We start from the raw sequence: 27,623 nt of genomic DNA, 5'->3' as shown, positions 1-27,623 counted from the left end.
TTGTAATATTTTAATGCCCGGATAATCCTGGATTAAATACGCAGCGAGAAATCCTGTGAGAAAACCAATGGAAAAGCAAAAATACACAAAAAGATTAAAAAAATTGAAAAAATGCCAAACAGCTGTAAGGGATGAACCACTGGATCGATTACAGGCCTGAATGGCAGGGAAAAAACCGCATTTATGACTACATGGAGTGATTTGTATTTGTTTATCATTGGTAAGAGCCAGCACATTCACTCCGTTATGAACACACTAGAATGATTTAATATAATGCACGTAACAAAACCTCGTCAGGTATGGATTTTTTCAGTTAATGTTAACTGTTCTATAAGACGTCTTCAGGAATTTGTGTGTAGACTTGAATATTGTAAGATATCAATAAATCAATAATATCAAATGGCCAATCCGCTTATATTTACAAATTGGTCAAACATCTTGAAATCATGTGTATACTCCCATGCATGCATGGGACTCTGATTTTACCGTTACCCAACGCATTGAATATACACACAGACATGCGGTATTGGGTACCAAAAGCAGAACTTGAAAGGCTTAATTATTTCAGATCATTTGCATAATTTATCTCTAGAATTACACATACATTACACACTAAATAATGGGTTTTACTCAGTGACGCCTGGAAACGTCTTTACTGCAAATATCTGGATTATCACATTCGTCACCATGATGAAACATGTAGTGCTACCGATGAAAGGTTATGCATGTACAAGCCTTCAGGGGAATCTTTGCAACCTTTGAGATCTATTAATAATAGCATCAGCGACAATTCAGAAGCCAACCCAGGGCAATACTTAAGAACACCACATGTGAGGTAACGGTAAGTCTTGGGGATGACCCCGTACGTTTGTTAGCTCTCATACAGGTATTTTTGGGGATAGAGTCGGGCGGAGGCGGGCACTTAGTCGACCAACCTAAGTTCTCATTCACATTCTGCTCCTTCAACCAGTCTATGAGAGGCTGAAAGTATTCCATCAACGCTCCGGCGTCCATCTCTCGTTGGCCGGTTATTCGATACATGGCATCGGGCCAAGGCTTGGACGCTCCCATCTTCAGCATGTCACTAGGAAACACACATTTATTAGTTTTAAGTACATATATGTTCCACGGGCCAGTTCTGAATGTGAAAAAGTTATGTGAAAATTATACAGTGGCATCCAGAAAAAAACATTAACATAACTCTTGTCCAAAGACAAGGGGCATATATCTCACTTTATCTGTATCAAAGATGCATTGTCCAACTTGAGCTCTCCCCCTCACTTATAATAAATTTGTTGACTGTCACCTTGTTTACTTGTATAGTTCGTTTGTTGTCAATATTTGATCTTTACAGGCGTCTTTACCCAACCATTTAATTCATTATGCAATGATTTAGTTTATTACACATCTATAGGCGTTGATACACTTCTGTTCAAAACGCGAAGTTAACTTGTAAAACCCTCTACTGACCTTAAGAGTGTTCCTGCTTCCTTTGACCTGTAAATGTCACATTCGTGTAATGGGCCCTTATGACCAGCAGCATCACATAGGGCCTTGTGGAACTGGAACTGGACGATGAAGCTGACGAAATATCTGAATCAGAAGGCAAAAGCAGAATGAAGGGACACTGTTTAACAGATCCTTTTGTACGCGTCAAACGGACATTCGTATACCAGCCGAAAACAAATGTTCAACATAAACCACCCAAAAAAAATAAATATGTGTATAAAGTAAGAAATTTGGGTAGATTCATTTGATTACTGTTTCAGTCTTAGCAAGCAGTGCTATGAGTTAAACGGAAACCAGGGTTTAGTATAGATTTATACGCTTTGAGTTCGTCCACCTCTGGCTGTACATGGGAAGGTCTGCCGGCAACCTGCGGATGGTCGTAGGTATCCGCCTGGCTCTATCCGATTTCCTCTCACCATAATGCTGGCAGCCTTCGTATGAATGAAATGTTCTACGTCTACGGCGTAAATCACCAATCAAAAAAGAAATGATACAGGCTTAACCTAAATATACAGTCCCCTAAATTTTGAAAAGGGAAGAAGTATAAATTTCAGCTCCACATCAGATTGTTAAAACTGAGATCTGTGTGGGTAGCTTGACTGTGGCTTTAAGCCAGGATACTCGCAAGGTGAAGATGTTTCCATAGGTTACTTCATCAATATATTTGACCGCCCTCGTATATATAACAGAAGTTGTCTGTTTTCAATCTGTTACTGAAAATGAAAATTTTTCAATCAAAATACAGGCGTATATTATTGAAGTTTACCTTATATAAGGAGTATTGGACGCCACGTGGTATTTTGCCCCTGGATCAAAGTCCGTTTCATGTCGAGTGACAGGTGGAGACACTCCCTGATATTTACATCTGTAGACCATGGAGACATGATTAGAATATGTACACAATGTCCGATTAGTCGCCAATAGAATGTAGGCAAATGGTCAAGGTTACTTTATTACAGTTAAGCATGGCATCAAAAAGCCTTGGACAATTTTTATTCTACAAACTGTCTGATATTATACAACCATATTGATTCCAGCTCTCAAAAAGGAGACGTACGTGTAAGTAGCAGCAACTTTGGGGTATATTCTAGAATTGCGCAAAATTTCAGTGTTCAGACAAAACACTGTAGTAACTGAAATATCAGTATTAACTATCCAGTCAATAACCAGTCAGTCTGTCGGACTAAGACAATCATGAGATTGTTTTATACCGTACCTCAGATCCCACCATTTCTCGTTGTAGTCACGTGGCTGTGTTTCTCCGCTGAACACGCTCCACCGCCATTGGTCAATCAAGTAGCCAAATGGCAGGAAGGCGATCTTCTCCAGTGCGATCTTAAGCAGGAAGTTAATTGTACTTTCTGATTGAATAGAAAAGCAATGGTACTGTAACAAAGACCACATTATATACTGTTGGAGACTAGTAATCGTTGGACCGTACATGGGTTCAGTAATGAGGAAGAAGTAAGGCATCTCACTTGTGCAGCAACCTGCGGATGGTCGTGGGTGTCTCCCGTGTTCTGTCAGGTTTCCTCCAACCATAATTCTGGCCGCCGTCGTGTAAGTGAAATGTTCTTGAGTAATGTGTAAAACTCTAAATAAATAAATAAATATTTTTGTTTCTTTTTTTTATTTGTAAAATGTTGCACTATTACAATCTGTAAAGCCTAATTTGAAAATGGCCTCACATTGCTCTAGCTAAACACTTTTCGGGCAAGGGACAGAGATATAACTGTCCATTAATGAATCAAAGCAGAGTTTTAGTTTTTACAAACCATGAGTTCGTTTACCGTAAGATGTATTAGACGAAGTGAGAAGTCCAATTTTTCGGAGGTGCCCTGGAGTAGATACTGAGAGCGCCAGCGTGTCACCTACAGCTTCGTGAAATCCTGTAAAAATAAAACAGAAATGCGACTGACTGTAACCACGAGCAATATGCCAATTTATTTCAGAACTGTTCTATTTACAGGGCCCTCTCTAGCTGATTTAGTACACACGTTTCGATACACAAAGTTACAACACAGCGAAGTCATTTACGCAAATTGTAACTTTAATATATAGATTATAGAAAACTAAAAAGACAAGTTCTGATTAATTTTATGAATAATTTTCATTGATATGTTTGGATGTCAAATATTGCAAAAAATATTGATAACCTGTCGGTAGTTTTGAATCTACATGAATACTGTCATTTAGAAAGAAAGGCAAGTACATGTACATGTAACCATGCTTTACCTTAAAGCAGCTACGCCATACTGCCATGGCAAGTCACTTTGAAAACTACTATTAAAGAGTCGCTAACCAATAAGGTAAATAAATAAATAAATGTTGAGCTAAAATGCCTGACCTGGATTTGCACCTGTCCTATAGGTGATAGGGAGATCCTTATATTGGAGATAGTACTGAATGTGTCCCATCTCATGATGAATCACGATTAGGTCCTCCATTGTTATGTCCGTACACATCTTTATTCTACGGACCAGAAAGAACAGAAATAAATGTTAAATTGGTACAGTACAAAATATGTGTTTTGTACACTAGTTTTGAACAGCTAAAAACAAACGTTTGTCGTGAAACTGTTTCACAGATAGATACCACAGAAATAGATATGCTTGCACAGACCGTTCTTCATACTCTAGCACTGTCTTATCCCTCTGTTAGGAGCGCAGTGTCTACCTGTCAACTGTCTGTTTTCAGGTAAATGTCTTCTACAGGCTCACCAAAATCGTGTATATTACTGAAGTCCCACACTGAGGCGTGGCATACAACATTCCTGCCATCTGTCGGTATACCACAGGGGAATGTCTGCAACAGACTTACCTGTAATCGTGTCTATAACTGAAGCCCCAGGCCGAGGCATAACATACAACCTTGCTGCCATCTGTCGGTATACCACAGGGTAATGTCTACAACAGACTCACTTGTAATCGTGTCTGTTACTAAAGTCCTAGGCTGAGGCATGACATACAACCTTGCTGCCATCTGTCGTTATACACCAGGGGAATGTCTACAACAGACTTACCTGTAATTGTGTCTAATACTGAAGTACCAGATTGAGGCATGACAAACAACCTTTCTGCCATCTGTCGATATACCACAGGGTAATGTCTTCAACAGACTTACCTGTAGTCGTGTCTATTACTAAAGTCCCAGGCTGAGGCATGACATACAACCGTGCTGCCATCTGTCGGTATACCACAGGGGAATGTCTACAACAGACTTACCTGTAGTTGTGTCTATTACTGAAGTCCCAGGCTGAGGCATGACATACAACCTTGCTGCCATCTGTCGTTACACACCAGGGGAATGTCTACAACAGACTTACCTGTAATCGTGTCTATTACTGAAGTCCCAGGCTGAGGCATGACATACAACCTTCCTACCGTCTGTCGGTTTGGTGATCATTGAATCATTCCAGAAAGTTTCTGGCATTGGAAGTAACCCAATAGATTTGTAGAATTCCTCAGATGTCTTGAACATACGAAGCGCTGTGAATTTCTGTGGAGAGACATTTAAATCAAACATATATGACATGCACTATTACGGGACGACGAAAGAGTCCTTAGCGTGAATGTAATGTGCCTTCTTGTTGCAGGACGGATTTCTACCACTCTTTTATAGAGTGCTGCTTTGCTGGGACAACTTACCTAAAGCCGTTAAACCGCCCCACCGGAGCCATTATACTGATACGGGTCAACCGGTCAATACACCATCCCTTTAATGCTGAACGCCTAGCCAGGAAGCTACAACTTCCCCTTTTAAGGTCTGAGGTGTAATCCGATACAGGATTGACAATGTATCTAACGCTCCCGAAGCCGACTTGATTCTAAGAAGCGTAAATTCACAATAGCTGCAATATCTCGCTGTAGTATTTCGTGTAGTCTTTCACTTAGGGCCCTTCGTTAAGTCGAAGGAACGTTATGAATATCACTATAAAATTTGAGGCCTATGTTAAAATATAAGAAGTCAAAATTTGGCTGACCAAGAGACAGTCGGACAGAACCACCGACTTACAGGTTAGAACTAGGAGTATATCGCCGAAAATATTGCCTATATCAATGCCAGAGGTTGGTGTTCGCAGTTATCACTTCTTACTTGCTTCTTCAGTTCAGGTGTCACATCAATGGCTGGCTGATCTTTGTAAGGCTTGACAATATCGTATATGTTATTCCATTGCTGGGCCCACATGTTACCTGTAGAAATAACAACATATAAGGGACAATTTGTTAAAAGCTGTCCTGACAGTAATTACATGGAAATAACAACATATAAAGAACAATTTGTTAAAAGCTGTCCTGACAGTAATTACATGGAAGTAAGAGCTAATTGAAACGTATGAGCTAATGCCCAGCAGAAACAGAAGTTACAAGAGTCAATGTGAACAAATGAATAGTTACTCTCAATAAAATCTAATCTCAGTAAATGGGGAGTTGCTGTGAATAAAGCCATATGTACATGTACTCCCAATAAATGCAGAGCTACACTGAATAAATGGAGAGCAAACCTCAAGAACTGGAGAGCTAACGTCAATAAATAGAGAGCTACCCTGAATAACTGGAGAGCGATATGCACATGTACTCTAAATAAATGGGGAGCTAACCTCAATAAATGGAGAGCAAACCTCAATAAATTAATCTGAATGGGTGTATTGATTACAAGACGGGAATTACAACATTGAGGAAATACCGGATGAATTATGAAAAGGAAAAAATTACAACTTAAGTTTTCATCATGAGATGAAATATTAAAATATTGGGTTTTTATTATAAATACTGAACAAATGTTTAATTGGCTGGTAGGTTTTAAAATATTGTTTTCTTTCTCATGTCTCTCATATCAAATTTGTGCGTGTAATTTATTCATATTAAATTTAATCATAATAAAACTAAATAAATAATATAAAATATAAATGTTACGTTGAAAGACTGCTCGCCATTTTGTACTGCCATTTCTTTAATACACTTAAGAAAAAAGGGCGATTTTAACAAGTTAATTTTTTAGATAATGATTACCCTTTCTAGAATTATGGGTTTCAATTTTCCATTCATACTGTAAATTTAGAAAACTTATGACGGAGCAAAGCTTACCAAGAAGGTGCGCAGGGATATGACCGCTGGTTGGGAACAATGCTTTACCATACACCTGACGGAGTTTACCACGGACGTAGGCCTGTAATTGTTCATAGAAAGGTCGGACCTTCTTAAACTGCTCCTCCAGGTCATCGGCCAAGGTGTCGTTTTTACCGTACGCTGAGCGCCAGGCAACCCCAGTGTCGTTGTAAATTCCTATCGTAATAATAAATCGGTAGTGAGTGAATGAGTGAGTGCTTGGGGTTTAACGTCGTACTTAACAATTTTTCAGTCATATGACGACGAAGGAATCCTTAGAGTGCATGTAACGTGTCTCCTTGTTGCAGGACTGATTTCCACTGCTCTTTTATTTAGTGCTGCTTCATTTAGGCCCCTTACTAAAGGCAAGTAAGTTGCCCCGCCCGAGCCACTATACTGATACGGGTCAACCAGTCGTTACACTATCCCCTTAATGCTGAAAGCCAACCGAGGAAGTTACAACTTCCTCTTTTAAGTCTTAGGTGTGACTCGACCCAGGATTGACCCTGGATCTACCGCTCCCAAAGCGGACACTCTACCAACTGTGCTATCAGGGCCGGTCAATATTGGTAGATAAACCTTTTTCGTGAGGCAAGAACTGTCCAACAGGGAGCGTTTAGGGCAACAATCACAGTGACAAGGAGAATGTTCTGTAGCTACAACATGTACAACAATATTTAAATGAATTTATTATTTGATTGTTATGTAAAGCCAAACCTAAAATATTTCATTTACACGATGGCGACTGGTTTTATCGGTTGAGGAAATTGTCCACAGTATTTTATTTATTTTTTTGACCGGTGTTTTACGCCGTACTCAAGAATGTTTCACCTATACGATAGCGGCCAGCATTATGGTGTGAGGAAACCGGGCAAAGCCAGGAGAAAACACACGACCATCTGCCGGTTGCTGACAGACCTTAATTGTCCACAGTAAGCCAAGTTGCTGGCGAACTTTCTCACGTGTTACTTACTTTATATTGGCGGAAGACAAGAGTTCACCTGTTAACTTCATGTAAGTTCAAGCAAGAGCGAATTCGACGGTTTTTGTCCCAGTAAGAGTGATAAAAGTTAAACAGAGCTCTTTAATCTCAACAGCTTTAATTTAGCAATAAAGCATAAAGTTAAAGCTAAATACTTGGCATATGAAAAACATAAATTTAATATTTTAACATCAGTTTTAGGAAAATCGATCTTGAAGTAACCATATACAATCTCCGTAAGAGACAGGTTTAGTCTTCTATCTGCAATTCCTGAAAACCAGTTTGAAAATAACACTAGTCCATGTAGAAAAACGTTGCAGTAATAAGTTGTATGTAAGATTTTATTCTGAATGACCTTAGTCTTGTGATTCAACACACCAATAAAAGGGTAACAGCAATCCATTTCTGGTATTTATGTCATGAACATCAATAGACTTGGTGGTAGATTTTTTTAGAAATAAAGCCGTGATAAAAACATACAACGGACTTTTAGGCCAGTAACCTCTATACGTCCAAAAGGCGGAGTGTGAGGGAAGAATCACAGTTAGTTGTTGTTCCTTGCACTGGATGTTTAATTACTTATTGCTCTTGTACATGGTTTAACTAGTACAAGCAATCGTGTGTAACTATCAGAACTTTTTGTAACAACAGTCTACCAACAACAGGGGTAATCCCTTCTGGATTGTCCCTTCAGGGTATCCATCTTATGATGCTATACAAACAAAAGAACTAGGGGAAGCTCTCTGCGTGGAGAGGGCATGAGAGAGAATGCAACAAAATCCATTCTACCCCCACTCTCCCCCCGCCCCGCCCAACATGGAGAAACATAAGCAGATAACTTGTGTTGTGTAATAAAGCATTTTGAACACAAAATGTCTCCATGATAATTATGGTCACGTGATCACAAAACATCGATTTGGGAACAACGTTGGCGTATCTGAATGGTTAATCCCACACAAGAAGGAGGTTTTGAATGCCAAAATGTAACACGAGATCACTGTTTGCGAACGAAATTTGGATTCCCCATTTCGATACTGAAATAAAACTCACCCTGTCTTCGTTTTGCACTTACACATTTGGCTCAGTCGGTTAGCGCGCTAGCGCAGCGTAATGACCCAGGAGGCTCTCACCAATGCGGTCGCTGTGAGTTCAAGTCCAGCTCATGCTGGCTTCCTCTCCGGCCGTAAGTGGGAAGGTCTGTCAGCAGCCTGCGGATGGTCGTGGGTTTCCCCCGGGCTGTGCCCGGTTTCCACCCACCATAATGCTGGCCGCCGTCGTATAAGTGAAATATTCTTGAGTACGGCGTAAAACACCAATCAAAAAAAAAAAAAAAAAAAAAAAAAAATTTGTATCATCTGACACCAGAACACTTGCGTGGATTCGAATACAGCCTACACGACCTAGGGAAGATTTCATTCGATGACCTAATAAGGGCTAACCTGTAACTGCAGTATTACATGTATTCGATGGATAGACTGCAGCAAGGCGAAAAAGGAACACTGACATGGTGAAGGTGTGCCACATAGGCATAAGGGCTATGGAAGCAGAGCTTGAAAGTTCCTGTCCCAGAATGGTGACACCGATTAAACCGGAAGCATTCACGGCCCGACAAAGATCCGCTTCTTGTGCGTTAAACTAAAAGCATGTCAACTACGCTCTGATGCAAAAGGTTTCTTACCCGATGCTCGTGCTGCCTCGTTGCTTAGATCGACAAACTCCTCGTACAATGGCTTCATGAGTTTTCCTGTGACGTTCCGCCATCCTTCCCAGGCTTTTGCCAGCTCATGATAATCTCTGCTAGAAGCCATTAAGCGGGTCAAATCTGCGAAACACCATGGTGCATGTATCAATAGATCTTTGACTACGTATAGCTTGCGATTGAATATAAGGGGAATATAAGTTTCAATGGCTTTTTGATTTTGAATGAACATTACAGTCATCAAAGAATATTGCAGATAAAAGCAGAACTAGGCCTCCTTGTTGCAGGACGGATTTCCACCGCTCTTTTATTTAGTGCTGCTTCACTGTGACGACTTACCGAAGACAAGTAAGCCTAAGAAGGCAAGCATACTTAGGTGTGACTCGATCAAGGATTGATCCTGGATTTACCGGTCACGAAGCTGACGCTCTGCCAACTGTGCTATCCGGGGAGGTAAATAGGTTGATCATTAATCTGTATTTATACTGTATCTTATTACAGCGTATATGCTCATACGATAATCTTACAGAGGAAAAGGCTCCTGATATTTATGGAAACCTTATAGCTCGCATAATAAATCAGGCGGTACTTGCTTGTCTTACCTGGCTCTATCTCCAAACAGCGATCCTTCTCCAAACACACTTCACCCTTACTGTACATACCCTCCATCTGTGACGTCAGCTCCGACAGCTACAACGAAAGTTTGAATTATACATTATACATCGACAAAAAACCCCCATTAATTCTTACGTTCGTTAGAGACAATAGACAATTTCAGAACTGATGGGAATAATGGCAGATTCTGTGTCAAATGTGTATGTTGATATTGTCTATGCAATGTCTGTAGCATATCAGTTCAATTTCGCCGTTTGTGGGTTATTCTTATGGGGAGGACGAGGAGGGTACGTAAGGGTCGGGTGGGGGGGGGGGGGGTGCGGAGGGTTCGTAAATGGGGCGTAGTGATTGGTGGAGAGGACGCGATATGATGTAAGGGTGTTTTGGAAGCGTCTGTGTTGTAGTAGCAGCAGTATTGCAGCACGCACGGGCACGGGGCGGCCTACCTGGGGTGCAAGTCATGGGTGCGGGTGCACCATGGAGTGCGGGTGCACTTCACGACCTGTCGGCTTCCCCCACCCTTACGCACCCTCCGCACCCTCTGCGCCCTACCCATAAGAATAACCCAGGATTTACTCACCCTCCTCACCCTCTATAAGATTAACCCACAAGCCGCGAAAATCCGATAAACTCTTATGCATATGAATCATTATATATTTTCTGTTTCGATTCTGTGAATAGAAATAAAATATGGAGATATTTCTATTTATTTATTTATTTGGTTGTTTGACACAAGTCTAATAAATTGTTAACTTACGGGATGGCAGCAAGTTTCAAAGGTAGAAGAAACCGGAGTGCCTGGAGTAAACTATCGACATTTGGCAAGTTATCAACGAACTTTCCCAGATGTGATGTACGCCATGCACACCATATTGGTAGAAGACAAGTAGTCATCAACGAATGTTAGGCTACTCTAAAGTTTAACCTTGAAACTGCTTATTATCATCAAGGCTCCAAAAGCAGTAATGTACAAATTCAATCTTTTCTGTAATGAAGTCGTGATGTTGTGAACTATTTTGTAAGATTATGGCAGATGTACCGGTATTATAAAGAGGCTTCTCAGTTGTAAATGCATACTGTAATTCGTCTAATTTTTAGAACACCTGGTCTGCTGTTTTCAGCCAACATACATGGGACTGTCACAGTTTTTCTTTTCTCACATATTACATTTATTTATTTATTTGATTGGTGTTTTACGCCGTACTCAAGAATATTTCATTTATACGACGGTGGCCAGCATTATGGTGGGATGAAACCGGGCAGTGCCAGGGGGAAAACCATGACCATCTGCAGGCTGCTGGAGACCTTCCCACTTACGGCCGGACATATGTTAGAGCATCTAATGAACGACAGTAATAGTAATCACAGTTACCAGGTCTGTTAACCAGGTGTGTAGCCCTTACCCTTTTCAATTTAGTAGTATTATCCAAAGCGTATATGCCCAGATCCGTCACACTCTCCATCTGTCTCCGGGTGTCCGGGTTCCGGAAGTTTTTCCATTCAAAACTGGATGCATTTTTGGCGGCCTCCTTGGCAAACGCCGTGTACGCCAAGTTCATTTGCAGCTTTTTGTGATCAATAAAAAAAAATTAAAAGATGGATTAACATCCTAAACACCCTCAAAAGCTAAACGCCCCGGTGCTAATCGCGCATTGTCAAGCACCTTTGTTGTTTGAAATTCGCCAAATTCTTGGTAATATTTGTATGTTTAATTACACAGAGCTTCCTGTTTGTTTGTTTCTGGATTAAGCGTTATTGCCCAAGCTGGAAAAGTTCTATAGCAGTTATACAGTATTTACATCCTAGTGCTGCCTTCGGAAGTGCTATTCTGTAGACACTAGCCATAGCTAGATATGACACACAACCACTTCACTATAGTCTACTGGGGTGACCTGCATGTACTTGAGCCATCCTAATTCTAGCCACCCATGTGTACTAGGAACATAGTTACCGTAATAGCTTGGTTATGCTTGGTCAGATTTGTGTCGTAGTTCCAGTCAGCTACAGCTTCATTGTAAGAGTTAAGCTCTGCTAATGGTTCGTAGGTATTATGCAGCCATTCTTGCGCTCGTTCTAGAGAAAAAAAAGCTGGTACCAACTTTGAAACATATGCTATGAACACGCTGGGCTATCAAAACATTGGTTGTAACATCCGTGCTTATTTCAACGTTAACAATCTTTGTAAAAAGTCTTTTCGCACCAGAACTCACACAATACAACGAAAAGGCAAGTGATGTTTTAATGCAAAGATTGCCAAACATTTTCTGAAACCGAAGGTTCCTTTCAAACTGACCTTCCTCGTCTAGAGTGGGACAGTTGTCGGTCCACCCCACAGTATCGTTTGAATCATTGTTTTCTTTCTTCAGGTACTCTGTGAGTGGTTGGAAATACTCCATCAGTGCCGTGGCGTCTATTTTTCTTTGTTTCGTGATAACATTCATGGCTTCCGGCCAGGGTTTGGAGGATCCCATCTTAAGCATTTTACTGGCAACGAATACACATTGGTAACATATTCATTTAAGATAAATACATGTAAGCCAACTTTAAACAGGTGATGGTAGGGATTTTTCTCAAAATTTAATAACCTGTTCTTTAAGTTAAGTTTCTCCCTGTTTCAATATTTTGTCTCGGGGATTAGAAATAATAAACGGAAATCCATATAGTGTTGAAACCGTTATATCGACGCTCAAACATTCTTTTCAGGCTTTAACATCCTCTGTTTACATACTGTCTAGATCTGCGAGCCTAGCGCACACGGTCAACATTTGTTGTCGAAAAAAGACTTTTCACACCTCGGTGTCAAAAGATCCGTAATATCGGTCACTCGCACACGAACAACATTTGCTGTCCACCTTTTAAGATTTCAGCGGCGAAAAACGGTCAAATGATATGTTCAAGATCATGTGAATCTCAAAAAGTTGTGTCACTTCAGAAGTAGTTTTCATGTTGCTGTACTCACATAACATTTTCATAGATGATGATTGGTTGATGTAGGCGACGATAATTTCACAAAGGTCCAGATTGCCCTCACTGGGGAACAATCTTGTGCCCGGTTCATTTGTTTCACGAGTAAATTTAGAGGATTTTTTGTTGTCAGAATCATGAAATATCGTTTTGCACAACTTTGGCTTAAGAGTACAATATTACGGTCATGTACCTTAGCAGTGTCCCTGCCTTAGTGGAGTTGTAAATATCACACTGATGGAGAGGTAGACCTGCTTGACCTGCTTCATCACACAGTGCCTTGTGAAACTGGAATTGTACGATGAAACTGACGAAATATCTGAAATACAATCAGATATGTACAAATGATACATGTGCATACAATGTTCACAAACCGTAACCTATCTTCACCAAGTTCTTTTAAGCCATAATTACCTTCTTTAGCTTGTACATATACATAACTCGGTCAAGTCTTTCTGGTCAAGAGATTTTTGACAAAAGGTATTGAAACAAATATAAGAGTGTGCTTAGCCCAGTAAAAATAAAAACAAAAGGTAAATGTGTCTTGTGATTCCCAACATTGCCTGTTATTCAGGCATCGCGTTTGAAGAAGTTAACTGAAAATTTCATGCCGCTGTCCATAAAGTTGTAGGTTTCTAGGAGAGACCAACCTTATGTAGGGAACATTAGCAGCGACATGGAACTTGGCACCTGGATCAAAGTCGTCATCAGACCGCCATACGGGAGGGGACAAGCCTTGGTATTTACATCTGCAACCAGGTGAAATACGTCGTTCTTACATTTGTCCTTGAATTTTATAAGCAAAATTTTCAATAGTTTGGAGAAAATATAAAAGCTCTTCCAAGTCTTCCTCTTGACAGCAATATCGAAAGACCAGGTCTTTCTCTGCAAATACTTGAAGTTTCTACCTTATTTAGGTAAAATGAAATAAATAAATAAACAACGTCTCATCAATTTTTCGGCTGTCGCCTGTTGCGGTATCTCAGACGTAAGGTGACAACAACATGTTGTATTATCTGTATTGTATGTCTATATATATGGTCCCTTCATTGTCTAGAGGATGTTTATACTACATGGACAATGACATCAGGTTCCATCAATGTCTATATTGCAGAGGCTCTCACCCAGAGTCCATCAGTATTTATATTACAGGGAGAATGACATCGGGTTCCATCAATGTCTGTATTGCAGAGGCTCTCAACCAGAGTCCATCAGTGTTTATATTACAGGGGCAATGATATCGGGTTTCTCACTTCTCACCTCAAGACAATGCACCAATGTTTGTTATAGTAGAACTCTCACCTCAGGTCCACCAATGTTTGTTATACCAGAACTCTCATTTCAGGTCCATCAATGTTTGTTATACCAGAACTCTCACCTTAGATCCACCAATGTTCGTTATACCAGAACCCTCATCTCAGGTCCACCAATGTTTGTTATACCAAAACTTTCATCTCATGTCCACCAATGTTTGTTATACCAGAACTCTCACCTCAGGTCCACCAATGTTTGTTATACCAGAACTCTCACCTCAGGTCCACCAATGTTTTTTATACCAGAACTCTCACCTCAGGTCCACCAATGTTTGTTATACCAGAACCCTCACCTCAGGTCCACCAATGTTTTTTATACCAGAACTCTCACCTCAGGTCCACCAATGTTTGTTATACTAGAACGCTCACCTCAGGCCCACCAATGTTTGTTATACCAGAACTCTCACCTCAGGCCCACCAATGTTTGTTATACCAGAACTCTCATCTCATGTCCAAGAATGTTTGTTATACTAGAACTCTCACCTCAGGCCCACCAATGTTTGTTATACCAGAACCCTCACCTCAGGTCCACAAATGTTTGTTATACCAGAACTCTCACCCCAGGTCCACCAATGTTTGTTATACTAGAACTCTCACCTCAGGCCCACCAATGTTTGTTATACCAGAACCCTCACCTCAGGTCCACAAATGTTTGTTATACCAGAACTCTCACGTTAGGTCCATCAATGTTTGTTATACCAGAACCCTCATCTCAGGTCCACAAATGTTTGATATACCAGAACTCTCACGTTAGGCCCACCAATGTTTGATATACCGGAACTCTAACCTCAGGTCCACCAATGTTTGATATACCAGAACTCTCACCTCAAGTACCCCAATGTTTGTTATATTGCAACTCTCATCTCATGTCCACCAATGTTTGTTATACTAGAACTCTCACGTTAGGCCCACCAATGTTTGATATACCGGAACTCTCATCTCAGGTCCACCAATGTTTGTTATACCAGAACTCTCATCTCAGGTCCACCAATGTTTGTTATACTAGAACTCTCACCTCAGGTCCATCAATGTTTATTATACTAGAACTTGCACCTCAGGTCGCTTCAGTGTTTGTTATATTGAGTGTCTCATCTCAAGTCCCACCAGTGTTTGTTTTAATGGGTCTCTCATCTCCGATCCCGAAATTATTTGTTATATTGTGACCTCACATCAAGCCCCACCAATGTTTGTTATATTGTGACCTCACCTGAGGCCCCACCAATGCTTGTTATATTGTGACCTCACCTGAGATCCCACCAGTGTTTGTGATATTGTGACCTCACCTTAGCCCTCACCAATGTTTGTTACATTGTGACCTCACCTGAGACCCCACCAATGTTTGTTATATTGTGGCCTCACTTGAGGCCCCACCAATGCTTGTTATATTTTGACCTCACCTGAGATCCCACCAGTGTTTTGTGATATTGTGACCTCACCTTAGCCCTCACCAATGTTTGTTACATTGTGACCTCACCTGAGACCCCACCAATGTTTGCTATATTGTGACCTCACCTGAGACCCCACCAATGTTTGTTATATTGTGACCTCACCTGGGACCCCACCAATGTTTGTTATATTGTGACCTCACCTGAGGCCCCACCAATGTTTGTTATATTGTGACCTCACCTGAGGCCCCACCAATGTTTGTTATATTGTGACCTCACCTGAGGTCCCACCAATGTTTGTTATATTGTGACCTCACGTGAGGCCCCACCAATGTTTGTTATATTGTGACCTCACGTGAGGCCCCACCAATGTTTGTTATATTGTGACCTCACGTGAGGCCCCACCAATGTTTGTTATATTGTGACCTCACGTGAGGCCCCACCAATGTTTGTTATATTGTGACCTCACCTGAGGCCCCACCAATGTTTGTTATATTGTGACCTCACCTGAGGCCCCACCAATGTTTGTTATATTGTGACCTCACCTGAGGCCCCACCAATGTTTGTTATATTGTGACCTCACCTGAGGCCCCACCAATGTTTGTTATATTGTGACCTCACCTGAGGCCCCACCAATGTTTGTTATATTGGGATTCGGCAGTAACGCCACTAAACACATCCCATCTGTAAAGATCTATCAGATAGCCAAATGGCAGGAAGGCGATCTTTTCCAGGGCAATCTTCATGAGATGGTTGATGGGAAATTCTGCAAAAGAGATGCAAAAACTTTTTTTCACAGTAATGAACATTTTTATCAGCAAGAAATGAAATACAATCGGTACAAATCTTTGTGTTTGCATTCAAGCACGTACAGATGAGACAGACAAGCAAATCGGGATGGTTAGTTAAGATTTTGAATAAACGTAGACGATAGAAGCAAACTGTAGTTTGACTCTTTCTTGTCGGTCACATTGGGGTATTCTTTTCTCTGTGTTTTATGATAAAAGTAATGTTTACCCTTGTCTGCAAAACTTGGCAGTTTATTAAGAAGATGTAGGGTGTTTAAATGTGTCGTTGTGCCAACGGACAACGCCAAGGTGTCTCCAACGGCTTCATGGAAACCTGAGGAAATAAATTCAGAGCTGTAAATGTGATTTGTGCAAAGAAAACTGAACAACGAACCATCACAAGCACTGTAGAGTGGACGCACTGTGATATAAAAGCCTACGTTATGATGTGGACTATATCGGTTAACATTTCCCGTATATAAAAGTTTTAAATGAACAATCATTGTCACCATCAATGGAGACATTTATTTAAGTAGAAATAGTATTTTTTAAATTAACGTTCTCTAATTCTAAGCTAGTTCCAGCAAATATGTTTTTATATTGATGAATGCTTTAACTGTACCCGGATTAGCCCCGTCTCTGTATATTAACGGCTGATCACTGTATTGCATGAAGTACTGGATATGTCCCATCTCGTGATGAATCGTTATTAAGTCCTCCATGTTCACACGTGTGCACATTTTTATCCTGAAATTACCACAAAATAGTCACGAGGGTACATCTTTACCTTGAAACAAAATAGTCATCTTTATCCTGAGATTATCACAAACTAATAAACAGTGTTATTCTGACATAGTCACCATCTTTATCTTGAATTATTTAAAAAGTAGTCACAAGCGCACATCCTTATCCTGAAATGACAAGTTTGTCAGGAGTGAACATTTATCTCCTGGAATTACCCCAAGTTAGTCAGGAATGAACATTTCTCTCCTGGAATTACGCCAAGTTAATCAGGAATGAACAATTCTCTCCTGGAATTACCACAAGCTAATCAGGAGTGAACATTTCTCTCCTGGAATTACCCCAAGTTAGTCAGGAATGAACGTTTCTGTCCTGGAATTACCACAAGTTAATCAGGAATGAACATTTCTCTCCTGGAATTACCCCAAGTTAGTCAGGAGTGAACACTTCTGTCCTCGAATTACTCAAAGTTAGTCAGGAAAGAACATTTCTCTCCTGGAATTACCACAATCTAATCAGGAATGAACATTTCTCTCCTGAAATTACTACAAGTTAATCAGGAATGAACATTTCTCTCCTGGGATTACCCCAAGTTAGTCAGGAATGAACATTTTCTTTCCTGGTATTACCACAAGCTAATCAGGAATGAACATTTCTAGCCTGGAATTACGCCAAGTTAGTCAGGAATGAACATTTCTCTCCTGGAATTACTACAAGCTAATCAGGAATGAACATTTCTCTCCTGGAATTACCACAAGCTAATCAGGAATGAACATTTCTAGTCTGGAATTACCCCCAAGTTAGTCAGGAATGAACATTTCTCTCCTGGAATTACCACAATTTAGTCAGAAATGAACATTTCTCTCCTGGTATTACCCCAAGTTAATCAGGAATGAACATTTTTCTCTCCTGGAATTACCACAAGCCAATCTGGAATGAACATTTCTCTCCTGGAATTACCCCAAGTTAGTCAGGAGTGAACACTTCTTTCCTGGAACTACTACAAGTTAATCAGGAATGAACATTTCTCTCCTGGAATTACTACAAGTTAATCAGGAGTGAACATTTATCTCCTGGAATTACCCCAAGTTAGTCAGGAGTGAACACTTCTTTCCTGGAACTACTACAAGTTAATCAGGAATAAACATTTCTCTCCTGGAATTACCCCAAGTTAGTCAGGAGTGAACACTTCTTTCCTGGAACTACTACAAGTTAATCAGGAATAAACATTTCTCTCCTGGAATTACTACAAGTTAATCAGGATGTGAACATTTATCTCCTGGAATTACCACAATCTAATCAGGAATGAACATTTCTCTCCTGGAATTACCACAAGCTAATCAGGAATGAACATTTATCTCCTGGAATTACGCCAAGTTAATCAGGAATGAACAATTCTCTCCTGGAATTACTACAAGCTAATCAGGAATGAACATTTCTCTCCTGGAATTACCACAAGCTAATCAGGAGTAAACATTTCTCTCCTGGAATTACTACAAGTTAATCAGGAATGAACATTTATCTCCTGGAATTACCCCAAGTTAGTTAGGGGTGAACATTCATCTCCTGGAATTACCCCAAGTTAGTCAGGAGTGAAAATTTATCTCCTGTAATTACTACACGTTAGTCGGGAGTGAACATTTATGTCCTGGAATTGCTAAACTTAGTCAGGAGTTAACATTTCCCTCCTGGAATGACGACAATATACTGCGTACATTTATATCTTAAACTGAGTCACTAGTCAACATCCGCTTGCTGAAACTAATGCAAAAATTGTCACGCCAAACACATCTTTAGCCCGATTTTACCACAAAATGGTCACGAGTGCACATCTTTATCCTGAAATTACCACAAAATAGCTAAAGCTGACCTTGAAGACACCTATGTTTCCCATGCATCGATAATTGAATGAAACAAATGAAAAGATGAATATTCGTGGTTGTGACCTCTTAATGCCAAATGAAAGAAACTGTTGCCAAAGTTTTGCCGAAGGAGTAAATGGTAACTCTACGGATGAAATATGGTACATATCGTGATTCACCTCTATCTGTAAGCCGAGTAGATCTACATCTGTGCATATAGTTTTATGTTATGATGTGAAATACCTTACCGAAAGTCTTTGCCGTCGAAAAAGTCCCAAGCAGAGGCATGACAGGTCAAAGGTCGCCCGTCGCCCGGTCGTTCAATAATTGACCGATTCCAGAATTCCTCTCTCATCTTTTTCAGGCCAAGTGAAGTGAAAAAACTCTCGGCAGTTTCGAACATCTTCAGCGAAGTGTAATTCTATGAAAATGTTAATGTTTTTAAATTGGTGACACTTGGCTCTTTTTTTTCATGAAGAACATCAAAATTTAAAAACATGTTTAAAACAACATAAGAAAATTATTGAAATTTGGAATATCAGTAAACAGTTAGCTGTTAACGGTTCAAATACGAGCTTACTTTCCGTTGAAGCCCAAAATTAAGGGAACATTTCCTAAGCCTTTGCCGACATTAAACTGTTTGAATATTTGGACCGGGGGACTCCTTGGCGGAGGGGTTAGCACTAAAGCACGGCGCAATGACCCAGGAGCCTCCAACCAATGCGTCCAGCTCATGCTGGCATACTCTCCGGTCATAAATGGAAATGTCTGCCAGCAACCTGCGGATGGTCGTGGGCTTCCCTGGGCTCTACCCGATTTCCTCCCACCATAATGCTGGCCACAAAATAAATATTTGGACCGTGTACATCTAGAATTTGCCGAGAAATAGCTCTTATTTTAATATATGATCCCCTTTGAACCGTCACCTGCTAACCGAAGGCCAACATTACACAAGTAGGCCTATATTTCGGCATTTCTACATTTGGAAAAGAAACACCAACTTTAAACCCATCAGTTTCATGAACAGCAAGACATTTGTAAAACCACTACGGCGGATCAGTTTTGGGCGGGAAGTGCCTTACGATGAAAGGCATGCTGACAGCTGTGTCACTTGACAAACGTTCCACTGCTCATTATTAAATCAAGAGAGTTCTATGTTTGATTTATTTATTTGAGTTCTATGTCGCACTGAAAAATAATTCACTTATAGGACGGCGACCAGCATTCTGGTGAGAGAGTTGTATATATTTTGTATAGCCTACATAATGACACATATTGAATCTTTCGTGATAAAATGGAACATGTTTCCATACCTGTTTGATCATTTCCGGTGTGACGTCTACGCTTTGTTTATTAGGGTATGGTAATACGACGTCTAATATGTTGTCCCATTGCTGTGCCCACATGTTTCCTGAAGGGAAGTGTTTTATCTTCTTTAATGCATATATGGCTTTGTCACAATCTTTGTCTCCAGTTAATGATTGTTTCTGAGCTAAAAAGACTTTGTCTTAACACCATCGAAGGATTTGCAATGTTTATAATGCTCCAATATTTTTATAACGCTAAGTTTACACTACATGTATTTTATTTATTGATCGGTGTTTTACACCGTACATAATATTTCACTTATACGGCGGCGGCCAGCATTATAGTGGGAGGAAACCCACGACCATCCGCAGGTTGCTGAAAGACCTTCTCACGTACGGCTGGAGAGGAGTATATGCATTTTATGTCATGAGACCTATATGTCTTAGACAAATATGTCACAAACATAACATATTGGACATTGATAATCAAAAATTAAAAAAAAGAAACACAAAAAAATACAAAAAAAAACAACAAAAAAACAAAACAAAAACAAAACAGACCGAGTAGATGTGCCGGTATGTGCCCACTTTTGGGGAACTTGTCCGCTCCGTACGTTTGCTTCAGTTTTCGGCGGATGTAGATGTGAAGATTTTCGTACAGTGGCTTGATTTGTTTGTACAGGTCCTCCAATTCTTGACGGAAGTTTGGATCTTCGTAGAATGACCGCCAGTACTCCCCGGTATCATTGTGGCCTAAACCATATCCCCATTATCATTGAGCACATGAACACATGATCCGCGTAGGATTAAAAGTTAGCACTGTTTGTTACTGATTTAAATATAGAGTGTCCTATTTGATTGCAACAGCTACGACTGAATCTCAAGAATTGTCCAATTTATTGTTATACAAATCAGCTTCGTACAAATCGATTTATCTAAACCGTTTGTTAGATGAAAATACGACATACTTCATTCATTTTATTGAGTTCGACTACTGAAATCAATCAGCAGTTCAAACATTACGATTTTTGTCGAATTCTGTAAATTGGTTGAAAATATATAAACTATATAGGCTACCCTAATTGATCAAAAATGTCTTCCATATCTGACTTGCCGATTTTCCCTGATTCTGAGATTTCTGTTAATTTTAGAAAATGCTTTGAAGGTTTGCTTGGAACATGGGATGATATACTGCTGGAAAATTGTAAGTTTCAGCGCCAAATATAATATTTTGTGACATTTATTTGCCTCTAAATTGTACTTTTGAGGGCGACATTTTAGGTCACTAATAAATTAATGGTATACGCTAGAAACTTTCCAGTCCACATGGAAGTAATGAACATTGAGTATCTCCCATGCTGGAAAATGACCCGTGACGCGGCACAAGTCACCTGTCTGGATGACGAGTTGGGGAGCATCGTAGAGAGGGATAATATGCCTCAGTCAGCATTTTATTCTACCTGTTCTTGTAAAAGCTTACACAGTAGTAATTAAAATGTTCCTTTACACCACGACTTTTAAAGTGGAATTTTAAATAGCAATTTATTATTACTATGTGTTATTATTTATGTCACTGGTCTAGAATTACTAAAAATATAATTAGTCATCATCACATTTAACGGACAATAACATGACAAGACATTGGAACATTGATACATGTACCTGAAATTCTGCTGGCCTCATTGCTAAGCTGGACGAACTCCGCATACAATGGCTTCATCTGCTTGCCGGTTACATCCCTCCAGGTCTTCCAAGCCGTCAATAAAGTCTCGTAGTCTCGATTTTTGGCAAATAACTCAGTCAGACCTTAATTCAATAAAGACGGTCGTCACTCAAAATGCACATGCCTTTCATAATTAGTGATCAGACATTAACAGTGGCACATGGTATAAGATCTGCTTGTTCGATTGGATTTCTTGTGTCCACTGTCATACCAGTTGCGTGGAAAAAGAGAAAATTACTCACATATCTGCAGTGTAAGAATTACAAGATTTATTGCTTGTACGCATAAAAGAATTAAAAGGTTTAAAAATGGCCCGCTTTTCACAAAAACTAAAATGCAGCAAGGTGTGTTAAGATTTACAGACAATGTAGTACATCTCAAAAAGGGGAATTACATGTACATACGATTTTTGTTTGCATGGCCCACTGGCACAATTTGTATATGTGATTTATCCAGTTTCTCTTCATGTTCAGACGTGGACCATGGGACTTCGCCAGACCGCTAAAAAGAGAAGCAAATCTTGTAACTAATGAACAGGCAGTGCCATCTGCTTATTTGAATAGCAATACCAGGTATTATTTATTCATGAAGATTTGTAGTGTCACTGAAATTTTTGTCTGGAATTGTTGTTCATATAATAAGAGGGCAATGCTGTTTTATGAGTTACAAGATTTGCCTCCTTTCGTAGAGGGCCGGAGAACTCTGTCATAGAGATCGGGATACAAACCGTGGCACATAGTTCTTGCAAGATTACCTGGCTCCAAATGTTCACAACTACCTCCGGTCAAACACACTTTAGCCTTGCTGTAGATCGACTGCATGTCTGCTACCAGTTGATTCAGCTATACAAATAGGAAAAAAGACAACATAAGAGACATTTTACTGAACAATTCATCTACGTCTCCAAATTGTCAATGAAGTAGCTAAAACGGTAAACCATAACAAACGGTACTTTTATTTTTTCTCTCCCTGAATAAAAATCTTGTCAAAAATTTTATTTAACTTAAATGTGGGCTCATAGATTATTTTGGGTACCAGTAACCCGACCAAATGTTTGCCCTTGAAACACTGTATTAATGATGAAACAGAGCTTTATGTGTATAGTTAACTTGGGAATAATTTCTTGCAAAGAAGCCAATGAAAGTAGAACACCTAGATATTTTAACAGTATATTTTTCCACTGATAAATATTCCAAGCCGAACATAATTTAAGAACCTGACAAGATTTACAGAATTTTGGAGTCGTCTTGCACTCAGACCACTCGTTAAAAGAATGACTTATGTTTAAAGAATATAAAAAGCTGATCCTCCCACCGACCAATCGACAGACAGTATGACCCACCCATAAGCGTTGTCGCAGCTAAGAAATTACAGAAAACGGCATTATTAGTTCCTGATGTTTTTTCACTGATTTTTCCCCTTGATCATTTACTTATATTTGTTTTTGTTTGTACATACATATAGCATGGACATACAGATTAATATAAACATCTTTTGTTTTAGCTTTTCTTCTAAGGACACGCGTATGTATGCATAATTAACAGGATTCATTCTAAATTAATACGCCAAGATGTAAACACACGGCGTATTTGTTTGAAGGAGTGTTACGTACCCTCATCAGCTTGGTCTTATCCGGTAGGGCTGACGTTCCCACATCTGATATCTTCTGGAACTTTCTCCGGAGATCGTCATCGGTGAAGCTTTCCCAATCAAACTGAGAGGCATTCTTCTTAGCTTCTACCTTGAAGTTGTCCTTCTCTATGGATGCTTGAATCTGATTCGCGGAGAATATCGTCACAAATGTAACGTCGTATTAGTTCAAGATTTGTATTATTTTAATGGTGTGAAACTTATCGTCGTGTTGGAGGCAAGAGACTAATATGATACTAATACTAATATTGATGAAACGGCAAATTTGTTTAGTTCATGTAACAGCTATTCGTGTTGTTTATTAACAATTAATGATACCTGTTATTTGGTTAAATCTGAGATGCAGCAGACTAGTTTTGAAAGCGCTTGAAAAGTTGGTGTCTCTTACATTTATCTCTTTAATGTGGCCTTAAACCTCAATTATTCACTCATTTAATTCTGTAAAATCGCTTAACATATCACGAATAAAAAAAATAGCTGGTCTGCTATCTGGACTCTCAGATCTTTCCTTCAGATTATGAAATCAGTTCAATTAACATATGGCCATTTTTCTTTGATCCTTGTGTTTCATCTCCAACATGCAATCGTTGTTGTGGTCTCTTGGCTACTTTTGAAAGCAGGTTTCCTGTTCTCTTCCAAAATTATGAATTCTATAAATATATCCCTATTTGATAATTACTGAAGTTGAAGAAATGGTCCATTTTAAGGGTATTCTAACCAGAGACCCGTTTACCATGTTTAAATATACCCCAGTATGGTCACAAAATACTTCATCTGAGGACACCTTCGTTTAGAACTTGATTGGAATATTACCCAAAACAGACTTACCGATAACTTCTTGTTATGATCTGTCAAGTTGGATTCGTACTTCCATGCGGCTATCTCTCTATGATTGTATACAATCTGTGCCTGACTGTTGTACTCCTTCAACCATTCCTGAGCTAAGGTAGTGTTGGTGATCAACCCTATGTTAAAGTACAACATATCCTGTACTGTAGTTACACTAAGATTTAAATGGTTTCAAGATTCCCCACTAATTGCTATAAAGTAACATTCTGGAACTTATAAACTTATCAATGTCTCATGACCGAAGAAATCTTTACTGACTCGACCCCATTGTTCATGAATATACAAACCAGAGCAGAGACAAGTGTGATTGTTGGCAAATGGTCTCACGTAATGGGTTAAATACGGCCTCTTGTCAGTTTACCTTAGTTAATTGTTCCACCTTTGTTCATTGCAAAAGTCACATGTACTTATGGCAGTGGACAATAGTATTAGACAAACATTACAAGGATACCGCCAGTGATCGAAAAGACGTATGTGTCGATTAGAAAGTTACCGCTCTTACTTTGCATCTCATGAATATCACATGAAATAATTGTCAATATATCACATTTTTAGATCACTAAGCCGTATGCTATAACGACGTGTTCAAGTTATAGTTAGCGTGCTAGCACAGCGAAGTGACCCAGGAATCTCTGAGCAATGGGATCGATGTGAGCTCAAGTCCACCACATGCTGCCTTCCTCTCTGGTCGCACGTGAGAAGGACTTTCAGCAACCGTCGTATGGTAAAATGTCATTTAGTACGGCATAAAACACATAAATGATTATTTATTTATTTATTTGATTTATGTTTTACGCCGTGCTCAGGACAGCCGCTAGCATTATGTTGGGAGGAAACTGTGCAGAGCCCTGGGCGAAACCCAAGAAGGGCTTCCTACAAACGATCGGAGAGAAAGCAAGCACAAGCTTGACATGAACTCATAGCGACCGAATTGATGAGAGGCTCATGGATCATTGCGTCAAGCTGGGGCAGTAACCACCTAAGCTATAAATAAATATAAGTATAAATAAATGAAAAAAAATAAGTATTTGTCATAAATAAGTATCTGTCACGCATAACTAAGGTAAAGTGATTCTTACAATTGTTTTACTTTAGCGATCAGTTAATTTTATCACCGTTCATGTAATCATTAATGAGGTAATAATTTTTACCCAGTACTCTACAAGTGATGACAACCTTTTCGTAAACATACATTATCTACTTATTTCAGAATAACCAAAACCTTTGTGGGCTCATTTGTTGACTTCATGTTAATGTACAGCACGAAGAGCAATACCAGGGCAGCGACGACAGTGTGATAGTTGACAAGTGGTCACAAAAAATCGGCGAAATCTGGCCTTTTGTCAGTTGATCTCAGTCTGGGTTATATTGTAAGTGTTGATGTTGGAAGAACACCGTGATGTTAATTATAATTTATTTGACATCATTTTTGTCTAGTATTACCCGTTCTTAAATTCTGTTGTGATGTCATAGCATTACACATACTTACAGCATCATGTAAACAATAAGGAACCAGGCCTTGGGGCTTTTGGATCACCAGAAAATCCTGGTTTATGCAGACATACAACGTAAAATCACACACACACACACCCACCCATGTACTTCTGCCTTTCTACTCTTTCGTTCACTTTTTGTTTAGAAAGAATATAACCGTTGCTTGATCCGCTTATCATATGGCAATCACTGTTTTTCGGATCTAAAATTTAAACCTTAAACCCCCTCGAAAGGGTTGTAGAGTAGCAGTAAATCTCTTTCAAACAAGAAAGAAAAGGGAAAAAAAACAAAACAAAAAAATAATGACACTGCAACACCGACTGTTTCAACACCGATTGTTGTTTCGCTTGGGCTGTTTGTCCTTTTCATCCGTTCCTTACAATTTATTATACACGTGCCACCCACAAATGTTTTCACGAATCAAATTCAATGCTCTTTACAGTTATTATTTTGTAACATATACATTCATCTCATGCCGTTGTAGGCTGTGTTAGCTATCCGTACTTATGGCTATACGTGTGTATTAAGTGTGAATTTACCTGAACTCGCGGGAGCTTTTGTTGTTGTCGCTGTTGTATTGTTCACAGCTGCAGATTCAGTGACCCAAGGTGCCAACGAAAGACACAACAACAGAATTGTTGGCTTCATCTCTTCAAGACAGCAGCACTGTAACAAGAAGTGACGAAGTGGCCGTACCCCAGGGAGAATAGGGGTTGCGAAAGAGAATCTATAACGACGTTTTTTGGTCACCAAGGATGAATGCGCAGTAAACCTAGTCATCCAGTTCTCTCCCCCTGTAATACAAACACTGAGACTTGAACAACGCCTGATAGCAGCCATGTTGAATTCTACCGTTTCTTACTTATTCGTACTTCTTGTGAAGCCTTACACGCATTACTTTAGTTTGGAGTCAGCGTCAGTGAGATATGGGCGAACTCTGACCTCAAACAATGTACCAGTTTTCGTTGTCAGGATTTAAGCAAGACAAATATTTGCTTTTCGGGCTAAAAATAATGTTGTCAAAGCGTATCTCTGCACACATAAATTTACCTATTCAGAAAGAAAGTATGTACATGTGCTATTTACAAAAAAAAACCTCCACTGCAGGTATTAATTTTTGTCACCAAAGTACATGGTAAACTTAACTGACTGTGCTTATCCCAGCAACGAATAATTTCGTCTTAACTTATGAAGGCAAAAGTTCGGGGTGAAGACATTGGCCATTTTTTTCAGTGTATACATTGGAATAGCAGGTAATTAGTGAATATTAAAGCGCTTTGATACATCTGGACTGATACGTTTAATATTTGGAATATATTTGAGACCGGCAAACTTCCCTTCACAATATTTTCGTGTCCTAACTTGATCCAAACTAGATAAGAGTACAATTTTTGACTTCTTACGTGTAAACGTGCCTGATGCCTACAAGATCCATAAGAGCGCTACAGCTATTCAATTTTTGACAGCTACCATGAGGCAACAAGTATGCTAGCATGTGCCTCTTTTCGCTCACCAAATTTTACGGGTAGCGGTAAAACAGTTGATATGGATGTTACGAACCCCGTACTTAAATATTGTATTATATATATATATTTTTTTATTTTACGGGCTCGGTGTCTGACCCACAATTTCCC

General features: G+C 39.6%; 1 protein-coding gene across 1 annotated transcript; it reads right to left on the bottom strand.

Moving 5' to 3' along the window:
- LOC135461661 (angiotensin-converting enzyme-like) lies at positions 1-26,705 on the bottom strand. Its single transcript, XM_064738853.1, has 27 exons — positions 26,529-26,705; positions 24,475-24,611; positions 23,609-23,770; positions 22,751-22,838; positions 21,936-22,079; positions 20,835-21,026; positions 20,280-20,377; positions 19,215-19,387; positions 16,986-17,110; positions 16,593-16,697; positions 16,197-16,341; positions 13,528-13,626; positions 13,071-13,196; positions 12,207-12,397; positions 11,865-11,986; positions 11,317-11,478; positions 9,901-9,988; positions 9,278-9,421; positions 6,597-6,794; positions 5,605-5,702; positions 4,835-5,007; positions 3,857-3,981; positions 3,300-3,398; positions 2,726-2,870; positions 2,276-2,374; positions 1,471-1,593; positions 1-1,084 (listed from the first exon to the last, which is right to left on the bottom strand). Exons 1-27 carry the CDS (start codon positions 26,635-26,637, stop codon positions 781-783), a joined length of 3,774 nt encoding a protein of 1,257 aa, XP_064594923.1. The 5' UTR covers positions 26,638-26,705; the 3' UTR covers positions 1-780.
- Positions 26,706-27,623: the final 918 nt, after the last annotated feature.

Source organism: Liolophura sinensis, chromosome 1, assembly GCF_032854445.1.
Source record: "Liolophura sinensis isolate JHLJ2023 chromosome 1, CUHK_Ljap_v2, whole genome shotgun sequence".
Classification (NCBI taxonomy): domain Eukaryota; kingdom Metazoa; phylum Mollusca; class Polyplacophora; order Chitonida; family Chitonidae; genus Liolophura; species Liolophura sinensis.
This window is presented reverse-complemented; position numbering and strand designations above follow the sequence as displayed.

What these genes read in the sequence shown, in the direction of transcription:
- LOC135461661 (XM_064738853.1), bottom strand. Translation starts at nt 26,637, where the DNA reads ATGAAGCCAACAATTCTGTTGTTGTGTCTTTCGTTGGCACCTTGGGTC. An exon ending in AAGGCAGGGACACTGCTAAG is followed by an intron (nt 12,398 to 13,070) that starts GTACATGACCGT and finishes ATTCGTTGCCAG; the next exon opens with TAAAATGCTTAAGATGGGAT. An exon ending in CACCTGAACTGAAGAAGCAA is followed by an intron (nt 5,008 to 5,604) that starts GTAAGAAGTGAT and finishes GTCTCTCCACAG; the next exon opens with AAATTCACAGCGCTTCGTAT.